The sequence below is a fragment of the Nicotiana tabacum genome, chromosome 22 (assembly GCF_000715075.1).
Source record: "Nicotiana tabacum cultivar K326 chromosome 22, ASM71507v2, whole genome shotgun sequence".
NCBI lineage: Eukaryota > Viridiplantae > Streptophyta > Magnoliopsida > Solanales > Solanaceae > Nicotiana > Nicotiana tabacum.
In genome coordinates this window covers 35,005,496-35,026,971 of record NC_134101.1, presented here as the reverse complement: position 1 = coordinate 35,026,971, position 21,476 = coordinate 35,005,496, and the positions used below count along the sequence as shown (strand labels likewise).

At 34.0% G+C, this 21,476-nt stretch overlaps 2 protein-coding genes and 1 non-coding gene across 3 annotated transcripts; all 3 read right to left on the bottom strand.

The window, feature by feature from the left end:
* Nucleotides 1-4,900: 4,900 nt before the first annotated feature.
* Nucleotides 4,901-4,973, bottom strand: TRNAA-UGC (transfer RNA alanine (anticodon UGC)). The gene has a single exon. It is a non-coding gene; the product is annotated as a tRNA-Ala (tRNA).
* A 360-nt stretch (nt 4,974-5,333) lies between these two features.
* On the bottom strand, nt 5,334-7,126 carry LOC107831930 (dormancy-associated protein homolog 3). Its single transcript, XM_016659728.2, has 3 exons — nt 6,577-7,126; nt 5,753-5,828; nt 5,334-5,598 (listed from the first exon to the last, which is right to left on the bottom strand). The coding sequence occupies exons 1-3, from the start codon at nt 6,884-6,886 to the stop codon at nt 5,571-5,573; spliced, it is 414 nt and encodes a 137-aa protein (XP_016515214.1). The 5' UTR covers nt 6,887-7,126; the 3' UTR covers nt 5,334-5,570.
* A 3,563-nt stretch (nt 7,127-10,689) lies between these two features.
* On the bottom strand, nt 10,690-13,220 carry LOC107831940 (ethylene-responsive transcription factor RAP2-12-like). Its single transcript, XM_016659739.2, has 2 exons — nt 12,808-13,220; nt 10,690-11,876 (listed from the first exon to the last, which is right to left on the bottom strand). The coding sequence occupies exons 1-2, from the start codon at nt 13,046-13,048 to the stop codon at nt 10,990-10,992; spliced, it is 1,128 nt and encodes a 375-aa protein (XP_016515225.1). The 5' UTR covers nt 13,049-13,220; the 3' UTR covers nt 10,690-10,989.
* Nucleotides 13,221-21,476: the final 8,256 nt, after the last annotated feature.

The following is a 21,476-nucleotide window of genomic DNA, read 5'->3' as shown; positions in this document are numbered from 1 at the left end:
GATGTTTGATATTAATTGATGTGTGGGCGCCGTGTACGTGAGGTGACGAATACGTACATGGGCTATTATTGCAAAAATTCTGTTTTTACTTTCTAAATCATAAACTGTTTTTTCTTATTAAATTACAATAATACATTTAATTGTTAAACTTAGACTAGAGAAGCATGCTTACGTGTTTTAACTGCCTATTTGATATTTTTGCGCCATGCTTAGTTAAGTCCCTATTTTTCTTATCTGTGTTCTGTATAGACTGTATCACTCTATGCCATACCTGCCATTTCATCTTGCGTTGCATATTTAAATTGGGACTACTGACGTATTCCGAGAGATCCCACTGTCTTGCATATTTATTTTGGGACTACAGACGTATTCCGGGAGATCCCCCAACACTGCATATTTACTTTGGGACTATGGATGTATTCCGGGAGATCCCCAGCACTACATATTTAATTTGGGACTACGGACGTATTTCGGGAGATCCCCCTGTACTGCATATTCATTCGGAACTACGGGATGTTATCCCGGGAGATTCCCCATTGTGTCTACCTTGTTCTGAGCCGAGAGCTCCCGTTATATTTTCGAGAATTTCTTTAACTGTGTTACCGTAAACTTTACTTATATCTTTTACTGTTTAATTTATTATATTTACTCCGTTAGGGCCTTGACCCGACCTCGTCACTACTAGACCGAGGTTAGGCTTGGCACTTACTGGGTACCATTATGGTGTACTCATGCCCTTTCCTACACATGTTTTCGTGTGCAGATCCAGGTACGAGCTATCAGCCTTGGGGTTAGTGCATGCTGCTGATTCTAGGAGACTTCAAGGTACTTCTGCTTGCGTCCGCAGATCTTCGGAGTCCCCTTCTACTCCCTCGCCTAGAGACTTTCTTTATTATCTTCAGACTTTTGTATAGAACTACATAGATTATAGCAGCTTGTGAATTAGTGATATTCCGGGTCTTGAAAAATTATTTTGTATATGCCGAGTGGTACTACTCTTGGATATTCACAATATACTGTTTATCTTTAAAATATTGTATTTTCTTTATATTTTTCGTAATATTAGGCTTACCTAGTCGTAAAGACTAGGTGCCATCACGACAACTTACGGAGTGTTAATTTGGGTCGTGACATAAATAGAAGAAAAATTATATTTTTAATCTCATCCTACAAATCATCTACCTATTTTGCGAAGAATGCGAAAATAACAATGGATAGAACTCCAACGAAGAAAACAATTGATGAACCTCTTCATGGTTCTCCGGTTAACCACAACATCCTGTACCAAGATGTAAGAAACCAGTTGAAAAAGCTGAAGACTGAAGAGAACTTGTTGCTGCTTAGGATGACGCGTGAAATTGGCTCCGACTACGTGAAAAGGCTTCTACTTGATTCTTACCCTCTTACCTCCTGTTATGACATGTTGGAGGAACTCCTCACTGACCAAAATAAAGATAAGGATGCTCATGTTATCGTTATAAGCAGTGACACCGAAGTCGCCTCTAAGGCATCAAAATCTGTCAATCAAAAGACAGAGTAGTTTTGCTATGCATGCCATGTTTGTAGCATGGTATGCTAAAATGAATTATCTTCCAAATATTATTTGGAATATATAAAAGATTATCTAGTAATCAATGAAAATGCTTATTTCGTATTTCTTTACCCACTGTTTTCTATACTTTTTTTTTTTGATACATGTTTTAAATTTTTTTTACTTCCTTTATCCCCTGGTTCCAAATATTATCGTGCTAAAAGAAATACACGTTTTTTATATATATATATGGGCACTTTGTCTATCTATTATGAAGAAAACAAAATGATTCCTTACTCAAATCATATATGAAGATAACGATTCCTTACTCAAGGAAGAATAGCTACAATAAATAACGATTCCTTACTCAAGGAAGAATAGCTAAAATAAAAAAAAAAACGAAACATGCTTCAAAGAAATTAATTACTCAAATCATGAACTCGAACAGTGCCATGTAGATCCTTGGATGTATTTTTGTCCGTTTTAGCAATACCAAAAGAGAAATAAATCCTTCTAACACATTTAACCTTACTTGAACGTAAGTTTTGCTAGAGATGAAACTCAAAAGCAACCATCACAAAATGAACTAAATCAGCAAGAAATTAAACAAAATTTCAAGAGTCACACTATGAACTAAATACAAAACCAAAGTGTATGGATAGAAAGCTTAATGTGAATAGAGTATCACAATTGATATGGGGTAGTATAGTTGGTCAGCTTGGTCTGTTTAGTGAGTAAGGACGAATAGAAGGGAATCAATAAAATAGTTGCTGGTGATTAATAAAAATTTTATTTTCACCAAAAAAAATGATAAACAAAAATAATTTAGGAATGCATATTAATACAATTAATGTGCAAAATACAGATTATTTCCTTGGAATATTTTGCATGAAATATGGTCGAAATGCTAAAGAAGTCATAAAATTCGAACTTCATAGATAATGAAGAAAGTAAACATGAAATAGTCATGCCCAACTTCATACAATACTTGATATTCAAAATGAAAAATAAAGTCCTCGACTCTTGCACACCAAAGAGAAATAACAAACACTTTTCTAACACAAGATAAAATAAGAACTAAAATTGACATAATTAGTTTCCAATATTTTCTGACAACTTCAACCCAATAAATATGCTCGCTAATATAGCAGATGAAATAGCACTTGCTGTACTTTCATTTGTTACCACTTCTTCACTTTCTTCAACGGTCGAGTTTGAAGATGACTCTTTCTGTGAACAACTTGCTTTATGAAATTTGTTGAAGGCTTTTAAGGTTTCATCATAATATTGGAAAGCTTGAAAGTAGCTACCCTCGACTCCAACAAGCATATTAACACACTCAGACCAACATTTGTATATTCCCGACTTCTTACCATAAAAAATAACAAAAACCATAGATTTGAGTCTTCGTTTACCTTCAGCAGATTTTTCAAATTCATCGAACGTCGATATGGCCGCATCGTGAGATTTGAAAGACTGGAAGATGCTACGCTTAACTCCGATAACCATAGGAGAACATTCACTCCATGAGTAGTATATTCCTGGCCTTTTACCAGAAAATACGACATATACTTTTGAAGCACTATTCTTCTTCGAATGCAGCATTATTGATTCCTTAATCTATTAACTCATACTTAGAAGAACATAGGAGTTTAAATGAAGGTCTGTTCAAGTATGTTTTCGACCATCTAGGGTTTGTTTAAGTAGGGTTTCGGCCATCTAGGTTTGTTTAAATAGTAGGGCTTTGAAGACCTTATTATACTAAAAAATATACGAAATTCACAATCAAATACTAAAAATATACGAAATGCACAATCAAATACATGTATATAGATGAATAATTTCGAATTATATGGGTGTATACTACAAAAAAAAAAGGATGGAAATGCGTAAAAAAAAATAAAAATAAAAAAAGGTTTATGGGAAAAAGGGTTTGCAACCTTTGAGATCTTTCATATATTGGGAAGACAACTATTAAATGGGTGGGTGAGAAATATTCAAAATTAACTAAAAGGGCATTATCGGTATAGATATACGCCTGATACCTTAATTGGGGCATAAAATTACCTTAATGACCCCATTTGGATCAATGTGGCCAAAAATGGTGTGCCAAAAGGATTTTTCCAAAGTGAAATGGTAAGTTAGGAAATTAGTTCTCCAGTCCAAACACAAAAGTAATATTCCTTGAACCAAGGGAGTAATTGTTTTTTTTTAATAGAAGGAAACCTTCCCTTTAAAAAGCACTCTAAACCAGTTTTCGGAACACAGTTTCTTGAATTTTTGCAAAAACTTCTTGACAAAAACGCGAGCACATTTCGGAAAAAGAAAAAACTGTGCATGTTGCTAATGATTACTACAAAAGACCTGCCATTTCTAGTTTATTTTTATTTGTATTTGTATTTGTATTTGTAGCGTTTCATGATTTTATAATTTCATTCCACAGGGTATTGGACCTACCTACTTTACCTTTTTACGTCTACTTCCATCGGACAAACCTATTTAACCTTGTTTCTTAAATATAACTCAAGCATAATTAATAAGAATGTAAAGCTAGAGAAATACACTTGTAAAATTACTTGGCCAAGGCAGACATGAAATCTCATTATGCAGTCCGATCGACCTTGCTTTGCTATGACACCTATATCAGCAGACAAGCTAGGATCTTTTTATGTTAAAACCGTATCATAGAATATGTATATAATAGCTTGGCCTCGGAAACCTTTGTGCTCTAAAAAGTTCTAATTTGTCTTATAATTTTGCTAATGACTCTACTATCTTTAGAAATGATGATCCCAATGGGATATCTAAATTATTTGGTATTAAGAAAATGGAGATTGATAATCAATTCCCGTTCCAATCGTGTTGTTTATTAGATAATTGAGTAGAATTTTCCCGAATTCTTTGTTATTCAAGTAAAAATAAGGCCAAATACATATGCTGCCTTAAACTTTGTCCGACTTTTCCATTTAGTCACTTAATTTGGCTTAGTACCTATTGAACACCTATGGGTCGTTTGGTATATGAGATAAGAATAATAATTACGGGATAAAGTTTGGGATTAACTTTATACTATAGGGTTTTAGTTAATCCCGAAATAACTTTTATACTAAGATAGTGAGATTAATTATATCCCATATAGAAGGTGGGATATCCTACCATTGTACCAAACGACCCCTTGGTACATAGGATAAGAATAATAATCCTGAAATAAAGTTTGGGATTAACTTTATCCCATATTTAATTTTGGGTTTAGCTCTTCCCGGGATAACTTTTACATTTTAATTTTAGGGAGTAATATGATTATTACTGAGATAGATGTACTATAACCAATGAAGGTGAGCTTAGGTTAAAATATGGAAACAAGAATAATGGAGATGCGGGGGATCGAACCCCGTGCCTCTCGCATGCAAAGCGAGCGCTCTACCATTTGAGCTACATCCCCAATTGTTTGTACTTTTATTATTTTGTTTATTTTATTACTTGCAGGTTCTTATCATGCGAAATTATGTGAAAGATGAACCTCTCGACTGATGGTTATTTGCCTTGACGAAGCCATAATTAAAGCTACTTCGTTTTATATAGAAGAAAAATTAAACTAAACTGGAGCTTTATTTATTACTCCTAATTACATCAAACTCACATCCGTCTAGACAGATCGCAGAAGAGAGCTAATCTCCACGAAAATAAGAAAAAAAGACATCGCTCCAGACAGATGGAGGAAGCAAGTTACAACTTACAAGAAAAATTAACTCTCCTACTTCTAGTTTCTCTCTCCCTGATATTAACATATATAAATGATGATGCAGTGGTTCTTCAGTACTGAAAGAACCTTCTTATTCTGGTTATATATGGTACTCCTTATATATACTAATACTAAATCAAGAAACAAATATGTACAGATTAATTATCTATGCACAACAACATTGGAAATCCGATTAGCAGCCGGTAACCTATATCTCTATCAGTTTGTTTGTGCGCGGCCTTTAGCATTCATTTCTTCACACACATAAATAGTTGTTTTCTCAGTTGATCTATCTCGTCAACGATCCCAAGCACTCAGCACGATCCTGTAACACAATCCAAATCCAAAGCACATCAGAGAAAAGAAAAGATGTATGCATGCAGCTTTTAGATACTAGAAAAAATAGAAGCGCAAATAATAATCAAATGATATGGTGGAATTATATATAATTAGGGAGCTAGGGCAAGGACAAAAAGTACCAATCATAGTTTGGAGACCGTTCCCTGTTTGCTTTTCCCTTTGGTTGCTTCTTGTAATACCTCCGTGGTGTACTTGCTGTAGGAAAACCGAGAAAGAAAAAAATTCAACCTATTAATTAAACATCTAATACCTAATAATAATAAACCGAGAAAAAAAAAAACATTTGTTAAACACCAAACATCTCAAAGCATGAAAAAAGGAAAAAGCTCAAATTTATCTTTCTACTATATAAAATATTTTTAATTTTATTCTTACGTATATATATTTGGAGCCATTCATATTTTTATTATTGGCAAATTGATTCGTATGTAACTTCGAATATAAATAACAGAGCTCAAACATGGTCCTTAGTGGAAATGTCTAATTTTACCCTTCTACTGGTGACATGGGTTAAAATTGTCCTTTGTTATATTTCAATTGAAAATCTGTTACGATTAAGGATAAATATGAGACGATATGCTAAAATCCGTTAATTAACATTACATTAGTTCTCGTGTTGTATTGCTTTTAGTTTTGGAGCAACAATAAAATTATTTCCGTGTGATCCATAGGTCAAAAATGTTTATATGCCACTAATGTTTGAAAACATTAGAATAAGCAGTTTACATAACAAACCTTAAGGGTGCCACCCTTCCTAGACCCTGCTACAGTGTACCGGACCGCATTTTTCACGAAACTGACATGCTAATAAAAGATATGAATGACCTCAAAATATATTGGAGGATATACTTAAGATAATTATGGAAGAGAGATATTTTCGATCATTTTCTGTTTAAAAGGGGGGGTGGGGGAAACTAGCAATAATTATGGAAAGAGGACTAACGTGCAAATGGGGAAGTGGGAGCGCTAGAAGTAGCAGGGGAAGATGGTGCAGATCCAGAATGAGGCGTAGCGTTGACACTTGGTGATGCAGAAGTTGAGTTGCTGCGGAGAATTGTAATGCTCCGGGAAATCGGGATCGGATTATCACTATCGGCGGCGACGGCGTTGTGGTGGCTAAACTTGGTGGGGGACGAAGGAGCACTAGAGGCAATACGCCCAGAGAAAGTATTAAACTTGCGGAGTTTACTTAGGCCTGAATCTGGTGCAGGTCCGGCAAGTGTATCATCCCACAGTTTGTGAAGAAAACCCATAATCGATGAATAATCCAATGATCTGAATTCCTAATAATTTAAATCTTTTTTTCTTTTTAATTTTGTTTTCGTAGTTTCAATATTTATTGTAGTAATTCTTTTTGTAACAACCGTAAGGAGGTGATGCAAAACCTCTGTATATATATGTAGGAAACTATATATGGCGGGGGACACCACCCGAATGCGACTGTTACAACTTCACAAAGAGAGAGTGTAATTAAAAAAACAAAATTAGATGACGAAATTAATTAATTAATTAATTTGATGTTTTGGTAAAGAGAGGCTTTTTATAGGAGCAATTAGAGATAGGAGATGGAGACGGAGACGGATAAGGTAAGATTTTGATGGCTAGGGACATGGAAGGAAGCAGTGGACGTCCGGCTAATATGGCTTTGTCTCAAGCCATTGAAATTTTTACGAATACTAATGAATGGGCCATTTGCTCTATAATTAGATAAATGCTCTCAGTCATGCGTTGTTTTGCTCTATAATTGGAAAAGTGTTTTTGACTCGTGCAGGAAGAATACTTAATAATAATAACTAAATTAACCTACAAGTTAGATAGATAAAAAGATTCACCACCAAGGGTAGAGTAGGGGTTTCGTCGGTCAGTATCCCAAAATATTTACGTATTTCGGTTCTATATTTTTGGTATTCGATTTCTTAAAATGCTATACCAATATCACACCTAATTAGATTCGGTATGGTTCAATTTTTCTCTTTTCGGTTTTAGTTTATTCGGGACGGTAACTTCAGTTTCACTACTACAAATTCGGTCAAAACCGACAATGGTAAACCGACCGACTTCGGTCGATTTTTTATATAACATAAATTAAAATTAATATTCAAAAAACCGACCGAAATCGGTCGCTTATTTCAGTCGGTCATTTTAAAAAACCGACCGACTTCGGTCTGTAATTTTATATTTGAATAAAACCCACCGAAATCGGACGGTTATTTTTGCGCAAAAATACAATTAAAGAGTACAAATAAAATAAAAGATAGTCTTAAACCAAAATGTATCAATGGTCTAGTGGTAGAATAGTATCCTCCCATAGTACAGGTCCCGGTTCGATTCTCAGACAGTGCGTTTTTTAATTGCATAATTAAAACTACCGACCGACTTCAGTTGGGGTTTTCAGCATATTTTTTCTTTTTTGGTCGCTTGTGAAATTTTATTGAACGACCGAAATCGATCGGAAATTGCGACCATCTTCGGTCGCTATTTATTACCGACCAGCCTAATTTCGACAAATTAAAGTCGGTCGAAAATCGATCGTTTTTTTTAGTTTTTCGACCGATTTCGGTCGGTATTTCTGGACTGTTTTAAGTAGTTTTCTAGTAGTGTTTGTTCGGCATGAGTATTAACTAGTGCATAGAGTCAGACCGTAATATTCTTAAGTAAAGTAGTCACAAATACAAAAATAAAAACGTTCTAAATTTACCTAACCTTTGACAAAATCTTTATCCAAAATCATCAAGGTATTAACACATATATATATCTCTCTCTCTCTCTCTCTCTCTCTCTCTCTCTCATATATATATATATATATATATATATATATATATATATATATATATATATATATATATATATATGAGAGAGAGAGAGAGAGAGAGAGAGAGAGAGAGAGAGAAAAGTGATTGACAAAGTTAATAATACTAACAGTGCCGTTGTTACTTGCTTAGAGCTAATTTCTGACCTTAGAGAATACAACATGGACTAATCCAACATATGCAACATTAATACATGAGTAAGAAACACCCTAAAGTCATAGAAACATTACATTAACCTGCTCAGCAGCCCGGAGAATAAGAGTCAAAAGCTACGGCCTAACTTGTTCCTCTATTTTCCTATAGGAGGGGCTTTATGCGCTTCCTCCTCTAATGCTCCTCTAGTTCATTGTCATTTATTTGCTATAAAGATATCGATCGTAAAGAGCATTCGGGCTTTATGGGCTTCCTCCTTTAATGTTCCTGTAGTTCATTGTCATTTATCTGCTATAAAGATATCGATCGTAAAGAGCATTCTTAAAAGAATGTTACAGAACTGGATTCAAAATTTAAAATTTGTGGGTTTCAAATTGCGCAATCTATATACATAATTTTTTACTTTTTGCATATCTATATACAACTCGAGTCAAATGTCATAGCTTTGGTTTGAACCTGTTGTGAATGATATAAATCCGGAGTAGACGAGTGCTATAATCTTACAAGGAAAAAACTAGTCTTACTATTTTAGTACTCTAAGAAATGCTCTCTGTTTTATCCCACTACTATATGTTAACTTCCAACGAAGCCGAGCTTAGATAGCTGGCAACTTTGGCGAATAAAGACCGAATTTGTAGGAGAGTTGGGGCCAAGGTGACGTGGTCATACTCATCTGCTCTTACTTTTTGTTAGAACACGTTATTGGATAAGATTGAAACTCTTGTTGAAAAGTTGCTGTGGTGGGAGCTGGGGAAGTTTCCTATGAATCTAGTCAAGTCTTACCTTAAATCCTTCATTAACACATTCCACTTATTAGTGTTTTTAGTAAAAACTGAAAAGAGATAGATTAAATTCTGTTTTGATATAGTAATAGCAATTCTAATTTACATTGTTCAGCTCCAAATGTAATTTAAATTTACTAATCTAAAGTAAATACACCATCAAATATCACTGTAGAAAGGTTGCACCAATCCTCTGCCCAAGAGGCCAAATTGTTATACCACGTACGCTTTTTTCTTTTTAACTTTAAATTAAGTTCTTTAAAGGAAAGGATAGTAATTAGTAGGTAGGAAAGAGGTAGAAATAAGATAAGATTGGAAGTAAAATGAATATTCCGCCTTCCGTGACAAAAATAAGAACTGACACTACCTTTTCTCACTTGGGGCACATTCCCAAAAGAAATTGGCCCCCACTAGATACAAACCGCCTTACCTTCCAATTATAGACCAATGATAAATTGCCTGATTAACCCTCAACAGCACCTTTCCTATTTATGTTGTCAATCTCAATCAGCTGTAACCTACTATGAACCAACTCCTCCCACTCGGCCACACCATTCACGTATCAACAACTCCTTGAAAGAATAGCAGCTTACAACCTCTTCTATAATCAAGGACGGGTGTACTGCTGAACCCATAATTTTTTACGCGTCTTGTAAATTTATGTATAAAATTTCACTGAAATATCAACTCATAAATTAAGAAATATAACTAGTTCAATCCTAAAAATCTTAATAGTTGAAACTATAAAGTTTAACTCATGAATCCATAAATGTCTATAATTTCACTGCAGAGATAAGAAAAATAAACATTAAACTAGCGTTTAAATAAAAAATTAGTTGAAACTTTTAAAAAAAATTATATTAAAAAATAGTTTTTGAGAGTTAAAATTATGTTTGGACATATATTTCACTGGGAAAAAAGCCAAAATTTTACGAGTGAATAAAAATTTTAAAAATTTTCTTCAGAAACATTTTAAAAACGGATCAAATTTCATGAATTTTTAAAAATTTTATTGAGAAAAGTGACAAATCTATGCCAAACGGGAAATAAGTGGGCTCATCCTCTTTCCTGGAGTTGGAACATTTCTTTATGATCCCCAAGGCTCTAGTATACCATTTAAAAGATGACATTATTGACCAATAATGCACAAAAACCTGTCACATGCTAGCGTACTTGAGGGGAAGACTATTCTTAGGTAAGCTTAAGCAGAAGATTCAGGAGAATGGTTCATAGAAGCAACTTAATACTGTAGACAACAGAAATTTGGTAACATCAAACATCAGGTCTCAGCAATTGACATCATCCACAAAATGCTAAATTGAAAATCTTTTATTTGAAGTTTTGAGAGGTTAGTTTACCTAATTACATAAACTGCTCGCTCAATTGCCAACACATTGAGAACAGCATCAGAGGGTTAAAGCATATGATTGACTATGCCCCATCTCCTAAACACAGACACCTAAGAGAACAAGGACAGAGATATCAAACGAGTAAACTTTCAAAATAATGCATACAACACATACTTAAGTCTTGCTTGGAGACAACATAACTGTAAACTTCACTCAAATGAAGCTTTATTTACAAAACTTAGCAAAGGGAGGGCAGGCTGGCTTAGTAAACACCTCCCATTAAAGAGGGAATATCCTCAAAGGACCAAAGGTCCATAGCATTTCCACCATCCTGAGTTGCATCTGCATTGAGCAATGCATCAACTGATGCATCCCAATTTCCCTCAAGATATGGGATCTGCAAGAACTTCATCTGGGATTCAAAAGCCGAAAGCTCTTCAGATAGCTTGTGCACAGTGTTGCCATCATCTGCCAATGAGTTGTTGGAACAGGACTTCAGTTTTTTCTCTGGGCTGGCATCTTCATCAAATTGAGTCCCATTACTTTCTAAAACAGCCGACAGAACAGACGATATCTCGGGAGACCTTGAACACGGTTCACCCCAACCAAAATCAGAGCAGTCAAAAGTGTTACTTCCTTCATCAGAATTGAAGTAAACATTTGTACCAGCTGAAGGCGAAAATGAGCTAAGTCCCATATCTCCAACAGTAAAAGACATGTCCTCGTAGCCATACTGCTTTGCTGTTGGCTTCTCTTCGACAAAGCTCAACGAATCATCAGAACCACAGCCCAAGTTGTTAGTAAAAGTGCTGTTGGCCTGAACTATGTTCGAGCTCTCTTTGTGAAGTGCCTCCTGGGGATTTAGCTTAACAACACGTCTTGAAGAAGACACTGGAGCTTCATCGGGAAAGTTCACCTTAGCTTTCTTGCCTCTGATCCTCCGGGCCTCATTATCATAAGCTCTGGCAGCTTCTTCTGCAGAATTGAAAGTTCCAAGCCAGACTCGAATCCCTTTCGTTGGATCACGTATTTCAGCTGCCCACTTACCCCAAGGGCGCTGTCTGATCCCCCGGTATTGATTCTTTCTCTTTCTCTTGGAGGATTTGTCCGCATCGCAGCTTGAATCATCAGATTTCACAGATTTGGAGCCTTTGGAAATAAAATTAAGCATATCAGTAATCCATAAAAGCACCAAATTTTGCAACAATCATTCAAGTAAAATGGCAAACAGATATCAAGAAGGCGTGAAACATACATTACAAATTTCAAGCTCTTCAAATTTTTTTTTTTTGGAATCATGATTAAAACCAAGGAATCAAAATTTTATGTTTTCTGCTTTCATTTGTGCCAGATTACTTGCGCACACCAGCTTCCATCAAAGCATGTACTTTTATTTTTTCTATTTGCAACACGTAGCAAATCTTGATATAAGGTTCAACATCTAGAGAATCAAGGGTTCATCATTTAGAAATCTGCTAAATGATCCAATTGTGTCCAAATAGGAATTTATAATACAAACAATTATATTACTTAAATCGTTGTTTATCTTATCAAATATATTGGTAATGAGCTAGGAAAATTCTTTACTCCGGGGCTAACACACCCTCTGGTAAGATAAAAACCGAGACTGCAGGGAACTTTAAGGAGGTCCAAAGATCTAATTTTGTTCCGCATCAAACATAGTCAACAACTTCACAAATTACAACTACTTTAGGGTCTTACTTTGTCCTAAACAATTTCCTTTCCTCGGCTTAATAAGGAAGAAAAGTAGCAACCTTTCTCCTCTTTTTACACTTCACAAACATTCTATGCCCAAAAGTTTTCTTTTCTCCTTCTATATGAACACCCAAATACTAATGGAAACATTTTGAATAGGAAAAAAATAATTAAAGTTCAGCTAACTTCAGTGTTTTCATCACAAAGCAAAATTTCACTCCACACACAAACAAACACCAAAATACTCAAACAGTCAAACTAAATCAAGTTCTAGAAATAAACCAAATAATATTTTAATAGTTAACGTTTTCAAAGATAAAGTTTAACCCGGAACGGTAAGAAAGACCAGTCAAAGAGAAATTACCGTGCAAAGCGAAAGCCTTGACTTCATCAACATCGTCGGCGTAGTCCTTGAAGTCCTGAAAGTCAGCTTCAAATTCGTCGTCAAGGTCAAATAACTTAGACCTCAACGGCTTTGAGTGGTAATTGCTAGGATTTTTCTTCTTCTTACTCAGATCGGAGGTACCCCATAGCAAGTCGGCGGTAAGCCGGCGTGACGTCCGGCTAGGAGGTACTAAATCGGAGAGAATCGCACCACCACACATGAATTGCTACTTTTCTAGTATCAGAGGAGTATTAATCTATAGAAAATTTGAATGGGAGAGAGTTTGATTTTGATGTTTTGAACTGAAATGGATTAGAGTTTTATGGGAAATGAATGGAGTATTATATAGGCAATTGCCTTGAGCTGAAAAAAGCCTAGAACTCGGTCGGAACGAGGCGGAGTTGGAAGGTGATTTACGTTAATGCCCCTAAGGAAGGTGATTAATTACGTGTTACCAAAATTGCCCCTGATGATCAAATCGCGTTAATTACTTCTGTTTCCTATACGTCAGCAATTTATTAAAACTCCGTTTCCTTATGTGATGCAGTTTAGTTGATCAGGAAATTGTTTTAAAAAAATGAAATTTATAATTTAAGAATAAACTATAAGTATTTGTGTGGTTATAAATTATATTAGGATAAAATAAAAAATTTAAAATTAAATTTATTTATTGGATAGATTATCATCCTTTGACAAGTCTCACGACACAACCAAAACTGACGGTGATCAATGAGTACGATTGATTAATCAAACATAAATTAATTTGACAAATATATTTTTTAAATTAATTAATTAAACATAAATTAATATTCTCCAAAAATATTTCTTCAAAAAATAATTTTTTTAAAAAAAGGCAATCTATAGCAAACCCCTGAGTAAATGTTGTGGATGTCGGCATAATTACATCATTATTGCAATAGTTGAAGAGGTTTGTTGAATGCCGAAACATGGGCCATGAGCCACGAATTGTTGGGCAATGGGCAATGGGCAATTTCCGAAAGCACAGGTTTTACTTTTGAATTTTCCACCGCGATGGGGTGTAAACTACTGACTACGCCATTTCTGCTTTAGTCAAAAACAAAACTCTACCCAAAGTCCCAAAGGAAGAGAGTAAAAACATAACAAGAGGAAAGGAAAAAAGAAGTAATTAGTTAAATATTCAATATTAGTGCTGTTTTTTTTTTAACTAAACCTGCAAATAGAAAGATTTCACCTTGTGATTTGGCATTTATTTGTAAATGAGCATAGGTTATATAACTTGATAATGTAATTTTTTTTTAATATTATCAATACAATTTAATTAGTTATATCATTTATATTTCACCCGTTCCAATTTATATAACGGTGTTTGACTCGATATAGAAGTTAAAGAAAAGTAAAACTTTTGAAACTTATGGTCTAAAATAAACCATAAATATTTGTGTGACCGTAAATCAATTCATTAAGATAAAGTATGAATTATAAAGATAAATTGATTCTAAATAAAGAAATGTGATATTCTTTTTAGAACTGACTAAAAAAAGTGTATCACATAAATAAAGGCGGAGGAAGTAATTATTTAATGCATCAATTTAGTACTAAATATTTTTAAGTTAAAATACATTGGTTTAATAAAAACTTTAAGAATTTAAGTTGGATATACCGATAATATATATATAAAAATAATTACACAAGTGAGTCATTTATTAGGTAATTATAGATAAACTTTTTAATAAGTACGATTCCTTCTTTTTTTAAAATTTCGTGACATATTTCTCTTTTTAGTTTGTAAAAAAAAATATCACCTTTCTATATTTTAAAAATAATCTAACTTCAAAATTCTAAGTTTACATTTAACAAGATAATTTATCGCCAGACAAATGCATAAGATTACTTTAGAGCATAAGGTTCAATTCTTTTTATTTTTTTCTTAATATTTTGATCAAGTAAAAATAGTATCACATAAATTGAGAAGAAAAAATAGTACAATCTTATTTAACTAACATACTATGCGAACTAAAATTCAGTAATAATATATAAAAAAAATTGCACTATCAAATTGTATATAACTTAAATTAAAAAGTTACTCCCTCCGTATTAACTTACCTGAACTTATTTCTTTTTTAGTTTGTACAAAAAAGAATGCTCTCTTTTCATATTTGAAAATAATTTATAGTCATATAAAATATATGTATCCTATTTTATTTCACATATTTAAATATATTTGGAATGATTTATAGCCATATAAATTACTATTTTCCTTTCTTTTTTTAAATTGAAACCAATCAAATAACTTCACGTCAATTGAAGCTGAGAAGTATTATATCTTGCCGTAACCGTGGAAGAAAATTCCGAGCTAACAATAAGACAAGAGACGGGGAAAAGCATTATATCTTGAGGGATCATGATCCAGAATAAGAGGTGGGGTGGGGCCAATAATGACTAGACGCCAACAATTTTGGCGAAAAATCCAATTTAGCGGAGCATTTAACGGTACTACTTTATCTTGATTTTACAACTCGCATCTCCTTTAATTTCTTGGGTTTGTTTGTTTGCTTGCTTGCGTGTGTAGAAGACGCCACGCTGCTGCCCTATTTGCAGGTTTGTTGTTTTATCAAACTTAGAAATGTACCCGAGGAGATATATATATACTTTGTTGGATTTTTTAAAAAAGGCATGAAATAGTTACCCATTCTATTGTATCTCTTCATCTCACCATTTTATTATTTATAAATTTAAAAAAATTTCTTTTTTTTTATATTATTACATTATTTTTCAAATAAATATAAGTGTCAAGTGTGATTTGCTATGTTTGTTGAGTTTGCTGAAATTTTGTAATTTCGATTGCCAGTATTACAGAATAGTTTTTTTTCCGTTCTATCCTGGGAGAAATTAATCCATAACCTTGGACAACAGTGAATGGATTAAATTCCTTAAGGATACACAAGCAACTAGTGAGCTCGAGATTATTTTACGATTTGTTTATTGAACTAACGTTTCTTTTCCTCTGATTTTCTGGATTAGAACACGGATACTAACATGCTTAAGGAATTTAATATTTTTATTATTTATTTTCTGTGTTCGTTTTTGCATCTCTTCGTTGGAGACTAAACGAAAAAGATGGTTGATTTTTGGATGCCCAATAGTAGTAAAGTTATGACTGTTTGCTGCTATGGAGATAAATGCACAAGTGAAACAGGGGCGGAACTAGAGCAAACATTACGGATTTTTATGAACCTAAATAACTTTTGCATATATTTTGTATTTGTACTAAAACATTTATTAAAAGTCTAAGAATATTTAGCTTGGAATCCAGTTCGTTGGTCCAATTATCATGTAAATTAACTTAAGATTGTTATAGGAACCCATAAGCTTAAAATTCTGGATCCGCCTCTGAACCGAACAGTTTCAGACGCGAGGCATGGTGGAGAGTCAGAAGTCATCTTCGATGGATGATGATGAAGAAGAATATTCATGATGATTAAGAGTCTTCCGCTGAATATTAAGAATCGGTTTTTTCCTCTCGATTATGTATGAAGATGTGTCATTTCTTTAATAGAGAAACATTGTTGAAGCAAAACAAAAGTTATAGATTAATTCGAGATCAATTACGATACGACATGGAAGGCGGCATTATACAAATGAGTATCCAAATAAAATATTGGCATAACACAAAGATGATGTGGTGTGATGCCTTCAGTAATTGATTACGTTGCATCAGATTGATAAGATATTCTTGTTTTGGACATTTGATATCCAAGAACTCTTCCAAGTTAGTCTTGGAATACTTCACATTCATTGGATTGTATTGGACAACGTTATTTTACAACGAGGGAACTGACTTGCATCGTGTCATTGCTGAAAGATTAAAACGACTCGATGGCAACAAAAGTCGGGTTTTGACTTCTTTACTTTACTCGTTTTTTAAATAATTTACTGCCCTATGTGATTTATGAAAATCCAGTTTTTATAAATGTTAGGGTAGATGTTTATTATGTGATGATCTTATATAACAAATCTAGAATTATATGCATGATTGGGAATAATACATATTTAAAGATTAATTTTATTATTCTATTTAATCAATTTGTTGATATAGATTTTGGTAACATGCATAAAGTTATTTTCAAGTTTTGTAAGATGTGAGTAAAGCTTACACTAGTACTTGAAAGTATTTCTGAAATCATGAATATAATATGAAAAGATGTTACATACATTTGTTTGATAAGAAAATATCAAATTGTTGAAATATTTAGGGGTTTTAATGGTTTAGTCGGAAAGCCATTCGAAAAGAAAATGAAAATACTTTGTGATTTTATACCCCTATTTTGGAGACAAATTGTCTTGATTTTTTACTCTCATCATAGAAACTAAATCTTTATGATTTTCTACTCCTGCGTCGAGATTAAAATCTGCGTGATTCTCTACTTGTTCATTGAGATTAAAGTCTTCGTGACTTTTTATTCATTTGTCGGAGATTAAAGTCTAAGTGACTTTCTACTCATTTTGGAGATTAAAGTCTTAGTGATTTCTACTCCAATATATTATTTAGTGTGAAAATTAAAGACTTCACCGTATATTAGATCTGGTTGTGTTAGATATTACTCGGTTTGAAGATTAAAAACTTTACCGATAAATTCTAGTTGTGTAAGATATTACTCGGTTTGAAGATTAAAAATTTCACCGTTAAATTCTGGTTGTGTCAGATTGGTTTGAAGATTTAAAACTTCACCATTATTAATTCTGGCTCTATCATGGCAAAAATAATAGTTCTTGTGGTTGGCTCTATAAAGTAATAGGAGTAGCAAATATGAATCTTCTTTTGAAAAAATATGTTCAGAATATGGCATTATTCACCAAACGACTGTCCATTACTCACTGCAATCTAATAAAATTACGGAGAGAAAGAATAAAAACGTTAAAGGAGATGATAAATGGCTTGTTGATAAGTTCTGGTTTACCCCAGAACTTGTAGGGGAAAGTTATTTTTATAGTTAACTGAATACTCAATCGAGTTCCCATAGCAAAATGCAATCCATTATATATGAAAAATGGAAAGGAAGGAATTCCAACTTAAAAATATTTTAAAGTGTGGGTATGCTTAGCTAAAGTGCAATTTCCTAAATCCAAAAGGGTAAAAATCAGATCGAAAACCATTAATTGTATTTTCATAGGATATGCAACAAATACTAAGGCGTATCATTTTCTCTTTCATAAATCAGAAAATACCAACATTCATGTTAATACGGTAATTAAATCAGAAAATGCTGAATTCTTTGAGAATATTTATCCGTATAAAAAAGAATGTGAGTCATCTAATGAATAATCTAAGCGACCTCGGAAATAAGCAAAGGAAAGTATCTTTAATTAAAAAAATTCAATACATAGTAAACGTCAAAGGACAACTACTTCTTTTGGGTCGGATTTTCTGACATTCTTGTTGGAAAATGAACTTCAAAATTTAAAAGAAGTTATGTCTTCCTTGGAAAGAAGCAGTCAATAGTGAGATAAAATCCATATTAAATAATGATACTTGGGAGTTAGTTGATCTTACTCTAGGAACAAACCATTGGGTCCCAAATAGATTTTCAAGAGTAAAGTAAAAGAATATGGTACTATTGACATGTATAAGGCAAGATTTATTGTCAAATGGTATATACAATGAGGCCTTGACTATTTTGGCACATACTCGTCGTTTACGAGTATTACGTACATATCGATATCAAGTAGCATTGGCTATGGTGTATGGTCTTGAAATCCATCAAATGAATGTAAAGACAACCCTTTTAAATTGAGATTTAGAGGAAGAAATTTATAAAGAACAACCTGAAGGGTTTGTGGTTCCTGTGGAGGTGTGCAGACTTGTTAAGTCACTTTACAGACTAAAATAATTACCCAAACAATGACATGCGAAATTTGACCAATTAATATTGTCATGTGGATGATATTTGAGATGTGGGGGCATTTAGCTTATGCATGACAAAAGCCAATATTAGACATGATGTCTATATTCCCACAAAAGGTAATATCCATAGACGACACTCATGTCTATGGAAAGTATGATATTAAGCTGTTGATCGTCGTTGCAGTAGATGCTAATAGAAGTATATTTCCTTTAGCTTTTTTTATTTGTGCCAATGAAAGCCAAGAAACGTGGACACTATTTTTTAACCACTTGAAAGAGCACGTTATCAAACAACATTCAGGTATTTGTCTAATATCTGATCGGCATGGTGGTATTATAAGTTCTGTAGAGAATTTACCTGCATGGCAAAAACCGTATGCCTACCACCGTTACTGTGTGAGGCACCTGAAGGCCAATTTTCATAAGGCATATCCCAACAAGAATTTGCATGATTTAATGTGGATGGCTGCAACAGATCACCAAGAGCATAAATTCCGGAGGCACATGGAATCTATTAGGCAGGAAGACGAGGCAGCCTATCATTGGTTGATGCGACATAAGCCTGAAAAATGGACTTTGCATTCGGATGGTGGCAGAAGATGGGGAATTCTGACTACAAATGAGTCAGAGTCTTTCAACCGGTTATTAAAGTCTGCACGAGGATTGCCTGTCACTGCCATGGTGCGAATGTCATTCAAGCAGATGGCGGAGAGGTTTGTTGAAAGGGCTGTAGCTGCAACGTCATTGATGGAAAGGGGTGTTAAATTTATTCCACAACCAATGAAAAGATTTGAGAAATACAGGCGGCGAGCACATTGGCATTCATTTTTACAGTATGATCACGACCGAAATATTTTTGAAGTTCGCACCACTATCCATCAAAACTGGGGGAATAGTGTACACACCATAAATGAATCTAGAAGGTTATGCTCTTGTGGGAAATGGTCCGTCTACCACATGCCGTGCTCACATGCCATCAAGTGCTTTGAACATACAGGTTTAGGGACAACCAACTACGTGGATAAACAATATAGTGTTATTGCATACTTAAACACCTATAGTGGGCAGTTGCAGCCAGTGGGTGCTGAGTATTATTGGCCGAAGGAATCATTTAAAATGTGTGCAATAAGGAGTTTTTGCGTCAGCGACAGGTGCAAAAAAGAACGCGTATACGGAACCAAATGAATATTGGTGATACCGTTTATGCGCGCAAATGTGGTATATGCTCGCAAACAGGACACGACCGTCAAAAATGTCCTTCAGCTGGTTTGGGTAGCGGTGGTAATCCAGATCCTGGTGGAAGTTCATCTAATATGCCCAACTATCAAGGATACACGTAGTGTTTTATTTCCGTAATATGGTTGTAATAAGTGTATGTACTTGTTTATGTTAAAAAAATATATCAAATAAAATTATATTTTCATTGTTGTTAAATCTTATTGATATTTAACATTATCAGTGGAGTAAATTAATGAATTTTTCCCTCCAGTTCATGTTATCAAAAATAGTATTGGATTAAAAAACGAAACTTATTATGTTGAGTTTCGAATTTCAATCTAAAATTATTAGAAAACTACACTGTAGTTTAATTAATATTATTTGATATATATATATATATATATATATATATATATATATATATATATATATATATATATATGTATGTAATAGGATAGCGCGGTTAAATACTACGTTATGTGTGTTGTCTTGTCGACCTGAAAAGCTGCCCGCCTGAAAAAACTGTTTTGTATCCGAAAGAATCTTTAACAAGCGAAGCATAGCGCGGTTAAATACTACGTTATGTGTGTTATCTTGTCGACCTGAAAAGCTGACCGCCTGTAAAAGTTATATTGTACCCGAAAGAATCTTTAATACGCGAAGCATAACGCGGTTAAATACTACGTTATATGTGTTGCCTTGACTATATATAACTAGCGCATTTTAGTTATTATCTGCGCTTAACCAAAACAAATAGCAAAACTTTCCATAAAAGCAGTTTTGTTTTTGCATTAACAAGTGTCTGGACGCAATTATGTACCAATGTGCTATTGTGGCAAATGCTGTATGGTGAAGGATTGTTGGTCTGATGGTCATGTTGGGTGCAGATACTGGATGTGTGTAAACAGGTTTGGAGGCAATGACGAAAATTATTGCAATTTTGAGGTATGGCTTGATGAACCCATTAAGTAGGAATGCTACAAACGAACTTTGCAGTATATTTGGGATATGAACTGTGAATACCAACGCCGTGAGTCTGAAATGAAATGAGAAATTGTGGCATTGCAGGAGAAACTAAAAGAGGCGGAAGAAGAAAAAAATAAGCTCGAAGAGAAATTAAAGTGGTTGGGGCAGAGAATACTAGGCGGTAGTGACTAAACAATGACATGTATGTGTTGAGTGTAGTATTTTATCTTTATGCTTTCCGTGTCATGTATTTTCATTAGTTGTACTGAATTTAAATTATGTTAAGTTGCTATGTTTGTGTTTGTTTTGGAGTATTAAAATAACGAAGAACCGAAAAAATAAAAAAATAATACGCATATAATGTAAACAATAAAAATTGTTATTATTATTTACATAAAATAATATTTACATAAAATACAAAAAAAAATTAATGCGTCCCACAGCCTGTGTGCGTCAATGCAGCCGCTGGCCTGAGGCGCATCCCATCCCGCCCGGCTACGCTATCAGGATCATCCTCATCACGTAGCCTCTTTATCGCCGGATGCGCTGCAACATGATCGTTAGTAGTTCTGGCAGGCTC